The sequence below is a fragment of the Chlorocebus sabaeus genome, chromosome X (genome assembly GCF_047675955.1).
Source record: "Chlorocebus sabaeus isolate Y175 chromosome X, mChlSab1.0.hap1, whole genome shotgun sequence".
NCBI lineage: Eukaryota > Metazoa > Chordata > Mammalia > Primates > Cercopithecidae > Chlorocebus > Chlorocebus sabaeus.
Window position 1 is genome coordinate 97,668,345 of NC_132933.1, and position 13,454 is coordinate 97,681,798.

General features: G+C 40.7%; 2 protein-coding genes across 2 annotated transcripts in view; both read right to left on the minus strand.

Annotated features, from left to right (window-relative positions):
• LOC140710771 (putative G antigen family E member 3) overlaps positions 1-13,454 on the minus strand; it is a 99,355-nt gene that overhangs the window by 8,322 nt on the left and 77,579 nt on the right. The gene's annotated exons all lie outside the window — the stretch shown is intronic.
• Positions 326-3,856, minus strand: LOC119622589 (X antigen family member 3-like). Its single transcript, XM_037994894.1, is given in 4 exon segments — positions 326-405; positions 534-659; positions 3,201-3,303; positions 3,776-3,856. Coding segments are annotated over 4 exon segments (390 nt in total).

Sequence of the window (13,454 nt, forward strand, 5' to 3'; positions counted from 1 at the left end):
CAAATCATGAAAGTCGAGTATCTGTGTATTCTATCCAACAAAACCACAGCATGCAGAAATCAGCACTGAAATGGAATTTAATCTGATGTTAATTCACTATTTTCAATAAGAGCAAACGTGGGTGTAGAATTTATGGGATTCATTAAGAATCTCACAAATTATGGTAGAGCTGGTACTAGAATCCTCTTCAGTTCTCAGCACATTTCACACAAACTGTATTACAAATGATATTACAATGTATTTTTTAAAAGCAGAAATTAAAAACTAATCAGAAATTGTTAGCTGTTGGTTACACTCAGAAGAAAATGCTTTCACATTTGACGATTCAATATGGCTTTGACCCAATTTGTTTCTGTATCTGATAGTGTTTAAGTCTTGCAGTCAGGCATTCAGGGTCTGAACTACCTTTCAAAGAAAGTCTGCATTTAAGTTCTGTTTTTAAAGGGGCACTAATATTCTCTCTTTTTATTATCAAAAGTATAATTTTGTAGAAAACATAAAGCACCTAATTTTGCATTTAATGGATAATGTACCTGCTTCTGGCATTTTAAAATGCTCTAGTTTTGGCAGAATCTTCTCCTTGACATCAGGATCATCTCTGCATTCATTCCCAGTCTTTGACTGAGACAGCTCTTGGAGATCAGCTTCCAGGTCAGACACTTAAAAATGCAAAAATTATCAACTGAAGCAGACAAACATAAAATATAAATAAGGAAATGATAATATTCTTTTCCTCAGGATTATGAAATAAAAACCTGTAGGCTAGTGTCATAATAAATGTGATGCAAAAATGTTACAATTTCGTTTTCTTGTATTATGAAGTCTTATTTTATGTATTTAATTGTTTTTTGAGGCAGGGTCTCACTCTGTCCAGGCTGCAGTGCAGTGGTACCACCTCGGCCCACTGCAGGCCCAACCTTCTGGGCTCAACGGATCCTCCTGTCTAAGCCTCACGAGTAGCTGAGCCTACAGGTGAATGCCACCACCAAGTATAATTTTTGTATTTTTTGGTAGAGATGGGGTTTCCCCGTGTTGCCTGGCTGGCCTCAAACTCCTGGGCTCAAGAATCTGCTGGCCTTGTCCTCCCAATGTTTTGGGATTATATACATGAGGCACTGGTCCTGGCCTGAAATCTTATTTTAAATGACAATCTAAGGATAAACCACATTACACCTACATTTTCCATATGTTACCATTGTGTATTAGGAATAGCAAGTATCAACTATCTAAGATATCTGAAATCTGCCACATAAATAGCATTGTAATCATAACTTAAATGTAATTTTCTGAAAGTTTACATCAATGTATTGGCTGGCTTATGACAAGTCATACAGTCGTGACACCCATCCCTTGTTGAAGTAACTTGAAAATTTTCTGGTTAAAATTAATTAAAGTTATGCTTAGGTCCAAAGGCCCTATACGTAACTTTCCATAGATGAATCTCAATGAGAATAAAGTACCAACAACAACAGCAAAATCACTGTCCCACAGTGAGAGTACAGGAAGTTGAGTGCAAATAAATAACTGGGTATATGCCCAAAGGATTATAAATCATTCTACTATAAAGAAACATGCACACATATGTTTATTGCAGCACTATTCACGATAGCAAAGACTCAGAACCAACCCAAATGCCCATCAATGATAGACTGGATAAAGAAAATGTGGCACATATACACCATGGAATATTACACAGCCATAAAAAAAAGGATGAGTTCATGTCCTTTGCAGGAACATGGATGAAGCTGGAAACCATCATTCTCAGCAAACTAACACAGGAAAAGAAAACCAAATGCTGCATGTTCTCACTCATAAGTGGGAGTTGAACAATGAGAACACATGGACACAGGGAGGGGAACATCACACACCAGGGCCTGTTGGGGGCTGGGGGTGCTAGGGGAGGGAGAATATTAGAAGAAATACCCAATGTAGATTACAGGTTGATGGGTGCAGCAAACCATCATGGCATGTGTATACCTCTGTAACAAACCTGCACATTCTGCACATACATCCCAGAAACTTAAAGTATAATTTAAAATAAATAAATAAATAAATAAACAAACAAACCAGCATTATGGACAGCCATATTCTGGAAACCCCTTAACAGTGAATTGCTAAATAATCCATGGCCCAAATTCTGTCAGTGTTTACCTTGAAAATGCTACCTGTTGAGGAAACAATTTCTGTTTCATGATAATCTTATGGCACTTTAAGTTTTTTAATTATAAAAGTGTTTAAACAACTTTTAGAAGTCCCTCAAAATCATACTAATATAGCTATTCATATGCCAGTGTCCTGAATTATCCAACTTTTACCAAACATACTGTCAAAAACACCAATGAAAGGAAACAGTGGCTGTCATTCATTGAGCTTTTTTCTGGAATTTCTATCCTGCTTCACTGAGCCGTGTTTTGTCCTGAGCCAATACTGAAGTACCTTACAGTACAGCCATATTTGAGTATTATGCATCTTAAGCAAAACCAGTCACTTTCTCTTACAGCATAGATGATAGGAAGAATCATCATCTTGAAACGAAATATGAATTCTGTCTCCATGACTCAAGTGTTCTTTGGTAAACCTCAACCCATGAGCCTCAGTTTTCTTATTTATAAAATGGGGCTAACATCCCTATGCAAATGGGCTTTATTCAGGGTGTTACAAGGTAGGGTGACTTGGCACTCTACGTGCTATTAAAGGGTACATACAACACTGTGGACACCACAGCTGAGAAGATGATACAACATTCTAAGAAGATCAAATTACACTAGTGAAATAATGTACATTTTCTTACGTCAGATGGTTTCAAAACTCAAGTTTTGTTGGAATGCAGAGCCCCTCCCATTCGAATCTCCAGGGTGGAGTTGAGAAGATGCAACACAGTGCTGGGTGCTCTTCACTGGACACCTCTACCAAGCGCTCTACAGAACTCAAGGCTGTGGTCACCTAAGTCCTAATTTAGCAAGGACTGTATTTGCAAGCATACAAAGTAGATCGCAAAGAAAAAAGAGAAGATTCATTATATCCAGAGACTGCATAAGATGGCAAACTATACTCTTCACTTTTACAGCCAAATTTCAGCAAATGTTTGCGATCCTTTCCTAATGTTTTCTTTCCTCCCCTTACTGGTCATGGCATAATGCGTGATGCACACATAGGCCTCCTCCCCTTCCCACAGACATCTTTTTTTCCCTTCCCAGCACCTTGAATCTCAGCTGCACCCTGATCTTCTTCTCTTTCCTGACCAGGTGTAGGATCCTGACTTTCAGTTAGTGGTTCCTCTTCTTGAGACTCTTCATGACTGGGCTCCCGGGACCAGGAGCAGTGAGTGTGTGCAAATACACTGGCATACATCTCAATAATATAAGTGTACAGAATACATAGATACTTCTGATCATAAGTCTAAAGACATTTCTCCAACACTATTTCATATTCTTAATGTTTCATAAAGTTACTCTTCCCACAGAGAGTTTACTCTAAGACAGTCACCCTCAAGGGCTTTGGAAGCCATTTTAATCTATCTTGGTACAGATGTGTGCAATCAGTTATCAATAAGCACAAGAAGGAAGTCATGGGCAAAAAACCGGGGAACAGAAGATCATCCATTCAGACAAAACCAGAACATAATCCTCTTGCATTAGTCTGTCCTTCATGAGATGCCATGATCATTTTTGTATCAGCACAGAAGACCTTTACCAGTGTACGTATACTAGTTTAACAACACTATCACAAAAATAACGTTCTGCTAATAGAAAATATTGAATGTTAAGGCACTCACAAGCAGAGGCACAGTCAGCTCAGAAGGTCATAAACTTCATCTTGGTATAGGCCTATATGTTGATCTTCCTTGGTACCTCATATTTCACTATGCAAACAGAATATGGTGATTGGGAAAATGCACTTGAGAGGATAGCTATATTTGGCCACTTTTATGGACAAATGTTAACTTGTAATTTTTTTTTAATTTGGAAAAACTTTGAAAGTAAGTCCCAGGGGCAAATGTGTGTGTATGTCTTCTGAATCATATGTTTGCAAAGCAACTTGTTGGTCAAGCTAGCACAGCAATGTCTTAAGGCTCCTGGCAAAGACGCAGGAAATTTCTGATAAGGTTTTTGGTGTCACAATTGAACTCTTCATCATGGAGACATTTAGGAAAATACAGCTAGAGAATTAAAATTTGAGTGACAACGGCTTTTCTCACACACCCATTTGCTATGCCCATTTGCCCCCTAAAATCAAATTTTGTTGGAATGCAGAGCCCCGCCCATTCAAACCTCCATGGTGGAGTTCAGAAATTGCGACACAGCGCTGGCTGCTCCTCACGGGCCACCTCTGCCGGGCACTCTACAGACCTCAGGGCTGTGGTCACCAGCCCGCGGCATTCCTAGTTTCTAGGCTCCTTCCTTGCCACGCACTTCGTCCCTTCCCATTCCTTCCCACCCACCCAGACTCCCCACCTAGGAGTCTGGAATCTGTCCTCTGTTGGGGGTTCCAGATGCTTCCAGGACTCTGATACCTCCAAAAGCAACCCCAGCAGTTGCCCCATCTCCGCTGACCCCCCTCCACTCTGTGGCCCTCCTTCCTCCCTAGTTGTGGCCCTGCCAAGACCAGAAGGCCCATGGCTGTGGTGCCGCATGAGAAGGACAACGACCTTTAGGCATTTCTACCTCTGAGTCAGGGACCACGCAGCCTGACCCATTTAGAAGCTTACTGGCTCCTCCTCACACTCATTCTCACTTCACCTCCCGGAAGGACTGCCCTGCGGACCCACTCGCTACATTTCAGTAGGGGAGAAAGAGTTCAGACAGCAGGAAAGCAACCCTCACAACCTCTCAGCTCCATAGCGTTTGCAACGTGCTGCAAAGAGGTCGACCAGAAGAAGTCTAGTGAACATGCGCACTGAGGCGGCCACCCAAGAAGCATGCGCAGTGAGATCTGACTTTATCCTGTGGGCTGAGTTGCCCCTCCTTGTCCCGCCACGTCCAGTCCTCCTCTCCTTCCCAGGTCCCCACTAAGGAGGTTGAAATCCGTCCTCTGTGAGCGGATTCATATGCTCTAGGGACTCAAAGACCTCAAATAGTGTACCTCTTCACAACTCACTCCACGTTCAGCTGACCCTCCTCCCCTCCAGGGCCCTCCTTCCTCCCTTGTCTGGTCTCCCCATGACGACAAGGCCATGGCAGCATCACTGCCTTTTAGTAGAAGGATGACCACTTCGCAACCCTTTTCTCTATATGGCCATGGATCCAGTCGCCTGATGCACGCAAAGACCACCCGCCCCTCCTCACGCTCACTCCCCCTTCAACTTCTGGGAGGAATGATCTGCGGACCTATTGGCTGGATCCTAGTTGGCAAGAACGAAAGAAGTCACCATCTGTCGCCAGGCCCAGTGGCTCACGCCTATAATCCTAACACTTTGGGAGACCGAGGCAGACAAATTGTCTGAGCTCAGGATTTCGAGAACAGCCTGGGCAACACGTTGAAATCCCATCTCTCCTAAAATTCAAAAAATTAGCCGGGCACGGTGGTATGCACCTGTAGTCCCAGCCACTCGGGAGGCTGAGGAAGAATTGCTAGAACCTGGGAGGTGGAGTTTGCAGTGAGCCAAGATCATGCCACTGCACGCCAGCCTGGGCAACAGAGCCAGACTCCATCTAAAAACAATAAAAAATAAATAAAATAAAATAAAATAAAATAAAAAAGTCACCATCTGTCAGGGCTCTGCAGGGACAGGAGACAGACACTAAGGCACATGAGCAACAAAGGACTTGCCCAGCAAGGGGCATGCACACTATTAAGTCAGGCACATGCAGGGCCGGATAGGGTTTTCCTGCTGTCCCCAGACTCACATCCACAGGGTCTCAGGAACATAAAGAAAGGGACTTGAGAGATCTTTTTGTTTTGTTTTGTTTTGTTTTGTTTTGTCTCTTGCCCAACCATTCTCATGCATCCAGAAACTTTGGGAACAGACAGTCCCATATCACCCTTAGTGGAGGACGTGTCTCAGAAAAACCTTTTGTGAAAGAACTAAATTATTTTCATATCTATATTTATAAATGCTTTTCTTCAGACAGGATGTCGCTCAGTCACCCAGGCTGGAGGGCAGTGGCATAACCATACCTCACTGCAACCTCGATCTCCTGGGCTCAAGAAATCCTCAAGAAGCAGTTCCCCTGAGTGGCTGGTACTACATGTGTGGACACCACACCTGGGCAATTGATTGATTTATTTTTTTAGACAGTGGTCTCACTGTGTTGCTCAGGCCGGTCTTGAATTCCTGTGCTCAAGTGATCCTCCCACCTTGGCCAATTTTTATACATGCTTTGATTAACCAATTTTTATTTGGTTCTGTGTTTTCTATAATGCTTGCAATGAGTTTAACTAAATTCTAATGCAAACTAAATAAATACACACCTGTTTACTATTTTTAGGTTGTGTTATTGCACATTTAAGTCTCTGGAATAGTAACAGAGTTACATGAATATACCTGTAGGTCATTCAGGCAGTGTAAAGTTCAGAAATCTCCATAGATGTTGATGGTAGGATCTAGGCTCAGTCTACTGTGACATAATGCACAGCAGTAGTGACTGTGCTCATCATAAACTGTACTCCCCAAATAGCATCCAAATAACCTGTTCATAAAGCAGCTCCGACATTATTTGCATAACACTGTAAGGAAGAGCACTACCTCAAAAGAGCCACTAGTATGTCAGATGTGGACTGGCTTTAGGCACATTTATTCTGATTTTGAAATCTGGTGTAAAGTGGGTCTTTTAAAGTTGGGGATAGTTTTGTTAGAATTGGGTAGGAATCATAATGATTTAGGATTGATGGAGTCAACAAGACAAGGATTTTTAGACTAGGGCTTCAAAGAGTTTCGGGATTGAAAAACGTCATTTGACACTTTTTATTGAGGAGTTGATGGATCTTTCAGGCAGCTGCTGAAATGAACAGTAAAGTTCTTTGCAATGTTTATTTTCCTAGGCAAGAGATTCCTGTATTAGTAAACTTATGTCGATGAAGCTAGTGGAGTATAAACTCACACTAACGTAGACAGTAAGCTGTGTGCATGATTCCTGTTGTCTTTACTTTTATATTACTTAGCAGTTTAATGTGGGAAATAGTACATGAAAAGGAAGCATAGGAAGGGGGCCCTGATCAGACGTAGCTTTTTGTAAGTAAATTAGGAAATATAGTTGAGGTGACTCCTATATATTCCATCCAGCTGGGTTTCCCTTAAGGAAATGCCTTGAGTAGGAAAAGAGAGATGTCTCAATTTCTCTGTCTCTAAAAAGCAGCTTGAGTAGGAATTGTGGTTCTTCAAGGTGTTCGTTTGTTTGTTTACATGAAGTCTCACTCTGTCACCCAGGTTGGAGTGCCGTGGCACAATCTTGGCTCACTGCAACCTCCACCTCCCAGGTTCAAGTGATTCTCCTGCCTTGGCCTCCCGAGTAGCTGGGACTACAGGCATGCGCTACCACTCCTGGCTAATTTTTGTATTTTTAGTTCCACCATGTTGGCCAGCCTGGTCTTGAACTCCTGACCTAGTGATCCACACGCCTTGGCCTCCCAAAGTGCTGGGGTTACAGGCGTGAGCCACCGCACCCGGTCCTTGTTTTGGTTTTGGTTTTGTTTTGTTTTGTTTTTGTTTCTTTTTTGGAATAAGAGCTGTCATAATCCTGACCTAATATTTAGTGTATCTTTTATCTTTCTTGTTAATTCTAGTTTTTAGTATAGTGCACTCAGAAGTTCTCAAAGAATGGGAGATAGTGATTTCTGGATTTAGACTTTCTGTGAGCAACTAATTAGCACACGATCAAAGTCACAGCATCAGATGGCTGCATAGTTGTGCTTCATGGAGACCTGGATTTTAATGATTGCTGAGTAGCCACACTCCAGCTTAAAAGGGCAATGTTTAACCTCACGCCAAATTTAAGCTTCTTCCCACCATTCTTGTGGGAGATAACCCTTGACCAGCTGGATGAGTTCAAAGAATGATAATTTTAAAGAAATGAGATAAAATAATTAGTAAATAGTATCCATTGCATACAAAATATACAAATACATGGCATACCCACATATACATACTTATATTTCATTTGTGTACTGAAATATATACAAACTGTGTATTTCTCATGCATTATAATAAAAGAGTTTGAAGGTCACTACCTTAGAGATTACGAGACAAAATGTTTAGAGGCCCTTTCTTTAGCCATCTGTGAAGATGATGGATTAAGACTTGCTCAGAATAAATTCACTGTTGTCTGTAGCTTTCTACATAATGCTTTAAGTAACTCTCAGTGATGTTTAAATTGGTCAGTTTTATTGTGGGCATTTAACCCTTAGCAAACTCATTTGCGAACTCCTGAGTTGGTGAGAAAAAATCTAATTAGTGGTGGGGCTTTAGTTCCTACCATGTGTTTCTGCAGCTACAGGGTGTGTTCATGTGTGTACTTCTGCACTCGTCTGATGGTGCTTTGATGTGTTCCCTTTCATTTCCCCCCTTTATTATTGACTGTCTCTTGTGGTTCCTACTATGTACTTCATTAGCATCTAGTGACAGTGCCATCTGTGGCATTTGGATTTGATCCATTTTACACGTATTCCAAAATATTTTCAAGTGTGAATATATATTCTTACCAACTTTCCTGTAAGTACTTGGAGGAGTCCAATGCAATTAAATATGGATATTTGATGTTACATTTTACTGGGCAATAATTCTACTGCATTTATAATAGACTAACAGTTGTTACACTTGAGGTATGTCACCGTCAGGCTTACATAAATGACACATTGACCAAGACATAGAATGAAAGATTCTGAGATATTGACTTTTTTTTAAATGACCTTGAGAAATACACAGTCATGGAATACTTGGAAAAATTCTCCCTTTGAAACTGATGCAGGATAGGCTAGCCCCAAAATTGAAGCTTAGCCTGACACCGCTCTTGGCTTTGCCCAGGAGAGATTTCAAGTGTGAGCTGGTAGTGTCAGACAGCAATCCTTTATTGAATGGAACTGCTTCTTGCAGAGCAGGGCTGACTCATAGGCACTACACTCAGAGTCACCAACCTATGGGGTCTTTGCAAACACATTTCTATTGACTGATACGTACATTAAGGGCAGGTTAATGCAAGTTGAGGGGTGAGATATTTAGAACTTTCTATGAAAGGTGGTAACTTCCAGGCCATTGCCATGGGAAGCTGTTGTAACTTCCAGGTCATTCCCATGGCATTTGTAAACTGTGATGGTGCTGGTGGGAGTGTCTCATGCTAATAAGCAATAAGGGCAGCCAGGGATCACCCTTGTGGCCATCTGCTGGTTTCTGCCAGTTTATCCACTTTATTCTGTCTGAATCAGATCCTGTTTTAGTCAGCAGGGTTATGACCAGAAACAAGTCCTGACAATCTCCTACCTCAGATATATGTTTCTGTATTCATTTAAGCCCTGGGACAAGTTTCTCAGACCGAAAACATGGTTTGGTAAAGCTGGATGTTTTCTTAAGGGGATAGGGTAAGATCAGAAAGTAATCCATACTTTTCAGTCTGTGAGTAAATAAATTAAATATTGGTTGAAAATGTATGCCTTAATGTAATGCAGAATAGTAGATATTAGATTAATACAGGGTCATGAATTTTTCTTTAACAGGCTTGGCAATAAATGTTTTAGTCTTTGTGGGCCACATAGATTCTGTGGCATAATGCTGTGGTTTTTAAAAATAAGAGTTTAAAATGTAAAAAAAAAAAAAAAAAAAAACAGTCCTTCTCTTAAAGCTATGCAAAAATGAGCCATGGGCTGGATTTAGCTTCCAAGCCATAGTCAGCTATCCCCTGGATTATCTTTTAATTCAAATATTTGAATGCTGCATTTTTGTACCAGTAGTCAAAATATTAACAAAGGAGAGCTCTACCTCCACATAATATTTAGAAAGGCTCAAGAGAAGGTCACTTTAGCCCTAAAAATGAGAAAAAGCCTAATAATCTATATTATCATTTTTTTTTAGATCATGAGAGAGCTGAGGTAATAAGGCAGCCATGGAAACTGATACAAGAGGATGACAAGTCCCTCTGAGGAGAGATGAGACACACAAACTGTGTTACCTGTGGCAGAACATATGTGCGAGAAGTGACAGTCATAAAAGTGGGTAAGAAGGAAACAACTGAAATGTAACAAATTCATAAAGTTCAAACATAGGCAACTGAGAGAGCTGGAATCCCCAGAAGTCTCAGACATTAGTAGAATCCACGTTCACAGACAGATGAGATCCTGTCTCAAAGAAAAAAATAGTCAAACTGTATAAGGCTAAATAAAAAAATCAAGGACAAAAATAACAGATGCTGGTGACTTTATGGAGAAAAGGCAATGCTTATACACCATTGGTGGAAGTATAAATTATTTCAACCATTGTGGAAAGGAGTGTGGTAATTCCTCAAAAAGCTAAAAGTAGAACAACCATTTGACCCAGAATCCCATTACTGGGTATATAAAGACATATGCACAAGTATGTTCATTGAAGCACTATTCACAATTAAAAAAAGACAGAATCAACCTAAATGCCCATCAATAGTAGACTGGATAAAGACAATGTTGTACATATACATCATGGAATACTATGCATCTGTAAGAAAAAGAGAAACATCATGACCTTTGCAGCAACATGGATGGAGTTGGAGGTGATTATCATTAGCAAACTAATGTAGGAACAGAAAACCAAATGCCACATGTACTCACTTATAAGTGGGAGCTAAATGATGAGAACACATGGACACATAGCAAGGACCAACACACTGGGGCCTAGCAGAGGGTGGAGGGTAGGAGGAGGGAGAGGATATGGAAAAATAACTAGGCTTAATACCTGAGTGTCAAAATTATCTGTACAACAAACCCCTGTGACACACATTTACCTATATTGCAAACCTGCACATGTACCCCTCAACCCAAAATAAAAATTTCAAAAAAAAACCTCACAAAATTTATGAAATATTCTGATATTTCTACTGAGAAGAAATAAGTTCACTTATTTTTGTACAAAGAAGGAAGAAAGGAAGAAGGAAGGAAGGAAGGAAAGAAGGAAGGAAGGAAGGGAGGGAGGGAGGGAAGGAGGGAAAGAGGAAGGAAGGAGGAGAAAAAAACAGAGAAAAATAGGGCTGAACAAATGTGTCTGTCTCTACCCAAACAGCTCTTGATGAGAAGGCACTTCGAGCAACTTGAGTGAGAAGTAACATAAATCAGAGGATGTATTAGTCTGTTTTCATGCTGCTGATAAAGACGTACCTGAGACTGGGCAATTTACAAACAAAACAAAACAAAACAAAAAGAGGTTTAATGGAGAACTAACAGTTCCACATGGCTGGGGAGGCCTCACAATCATGGCAGAAGGCAAGTCACGTCTTACATGAATGGCAACAGGCAAAGGGAGGGAGGTTGTATAGGGAAACTCCCCCTTATAGAACCATCAGATCTTGTGAGACCCACTCTCTATCATGAGAACAGCATGGGAACGACCTGCCCCCATGATTCAATCACCTCCCACCAGGTCCCTTCCACAAGGTGGGGACATCACCAAACCATGTCAGAAGATCTCAATCATCTCCATTTCAAAAGTTATTATTTCAAAAGTTATTCTGGCTGTTGTTTCTGAGCAATTCAAAACTGCCTTGGGGCCCAATGAATCCATGTGTTCTCCTGTAGGCCAACTTTTCCCTGGATTAACAGCACAGCTGAGAACCAACACAGACCGGTTAGTTTAGGAAGAAAAAGAAAAGAAAAATACAGGAGATCAACATTTCCCTCCCCCATGATATTGTTCTCTTTTTACTTTTTCCATTCAATCTAGAGAAAGATTTTTGAATTCCAAAATTTCTAAGCTGAGAAACCTCTGAGAGATCATCCTATATAGCCATTTTCAAAATATTTTTAGCAACAGAACAGTTTTGTGAAATGAAATTTCATCTAAAACCCTACTGCGGAAAATGGGGCGATAAAGTAATACTTTTTCACATAAATGTGTCACTTTAGTTTCAAGTTATCTTTCTATAAAGGCTGTCAGTAATTTTGATTGAGGTTCTTTCAAGGAACCTAACAAATTATTCTGTGGATTTCTGCATAACACTTCAGTTCCATATTAGCTTCTACATCTGATTTTTTTGGTATTTTTACTGTTACTGTTTCACAGCTGCAAGAAGATCTTGATTTTCACAATATATTTATCACTAATCTGTATCTTGGGAAAAAAAGAACCTCACTTTAAAAATAAACAAGTTACAAGTAAAGGATGGAAGAAGATATACCCTGCAAATATGAATCACATAAAAACTCAAGGTGTCAAATTAATACCTCACAAAGCACACTTTGTAGTGGAGATTATTACAAGGAACAAAATGGGCCATTACATAATAATCATGAGGTCTGGTCATTTAAAAGTGTGTGGTGCCTCCCTCCCCTCCTCCAACTCTCTCTCTCTCTCTCTTGCTCCTGCTTTTGCCATGTGAAGTGCTTGCTCCTCCTTCACCTTTTACCATGAGTAAAAGCTTCCTGAGGCCTCCCCAGAAGCTGTTACCAGAAAGGGGTCCTGATCCAGATCCCAAGAGAGGGTTCCTGAATCTTGCCCAAGAAAGAATTCAAGTTGAGTCTACAGTGCAAAGCAAAAGCAAATTTATTAAAAAAGTAAAGTGGTGAAAGTACAGCTACTTTGTAGACAGAGTAGGGTATTCCCAAAAATAAGAAAAGGAATGCATCCACCTTAGGTACAATACTCATTTGTATACAGGATAAAAAAGATTATGGGGAGATGTGCTCTGCTACCAGGGTTTGTGATAAAGGATTTTCTTAATTTCTATATTTTACAAGAATCGATATTATGATTTTTAAAGCAAAAGTAGGAATGCTTCTGTTCTCAAGATATCGGGATATCAGGACACTCCTGAGTCAGGGTCTGTTCAGTAGAAACATCTAGAAGCTAGAAATACCTAACTTCCTGAGAATACAGCCAAGCAAGTCCCAGTCTCATTTTTCCTAGATTTTTCCTATTTTCTCAAGATAGAATTGCGCTGCTTCGAACGCCTCTGACAAATCCAGCGCCATGCTTTCTATACAGCCTGCAGAACCATGAGCTAATTCAAACCTCTTTTCTTTATAAATTACCCAGACTCCAGGTATTTCTTTACAGCAATGCAAGATGGTCTGCGTTGCTTAGGAGTCTCATGTTGATTGCAGTGTCCTCAGTGGTCTCTGAAGGAAGGCTAACTTATCTCCCAAATCCTGCTGGTGATGCTGATTTGCTCACAATATGTCTGTGGCTGGTGTAACTTGCATTTTTGTCTCTCTCATCTTGGTCAGAATCTGGTACTCCCTCGCTAACTCAGCCTCAGGCCATGTGTGCTGGCTTCTGCAGACCCCTCTGAATCTGGGCTTCATCCTCCCTTCCGCCCCTGTCCAGGGTTGTCCACTCCACAGCC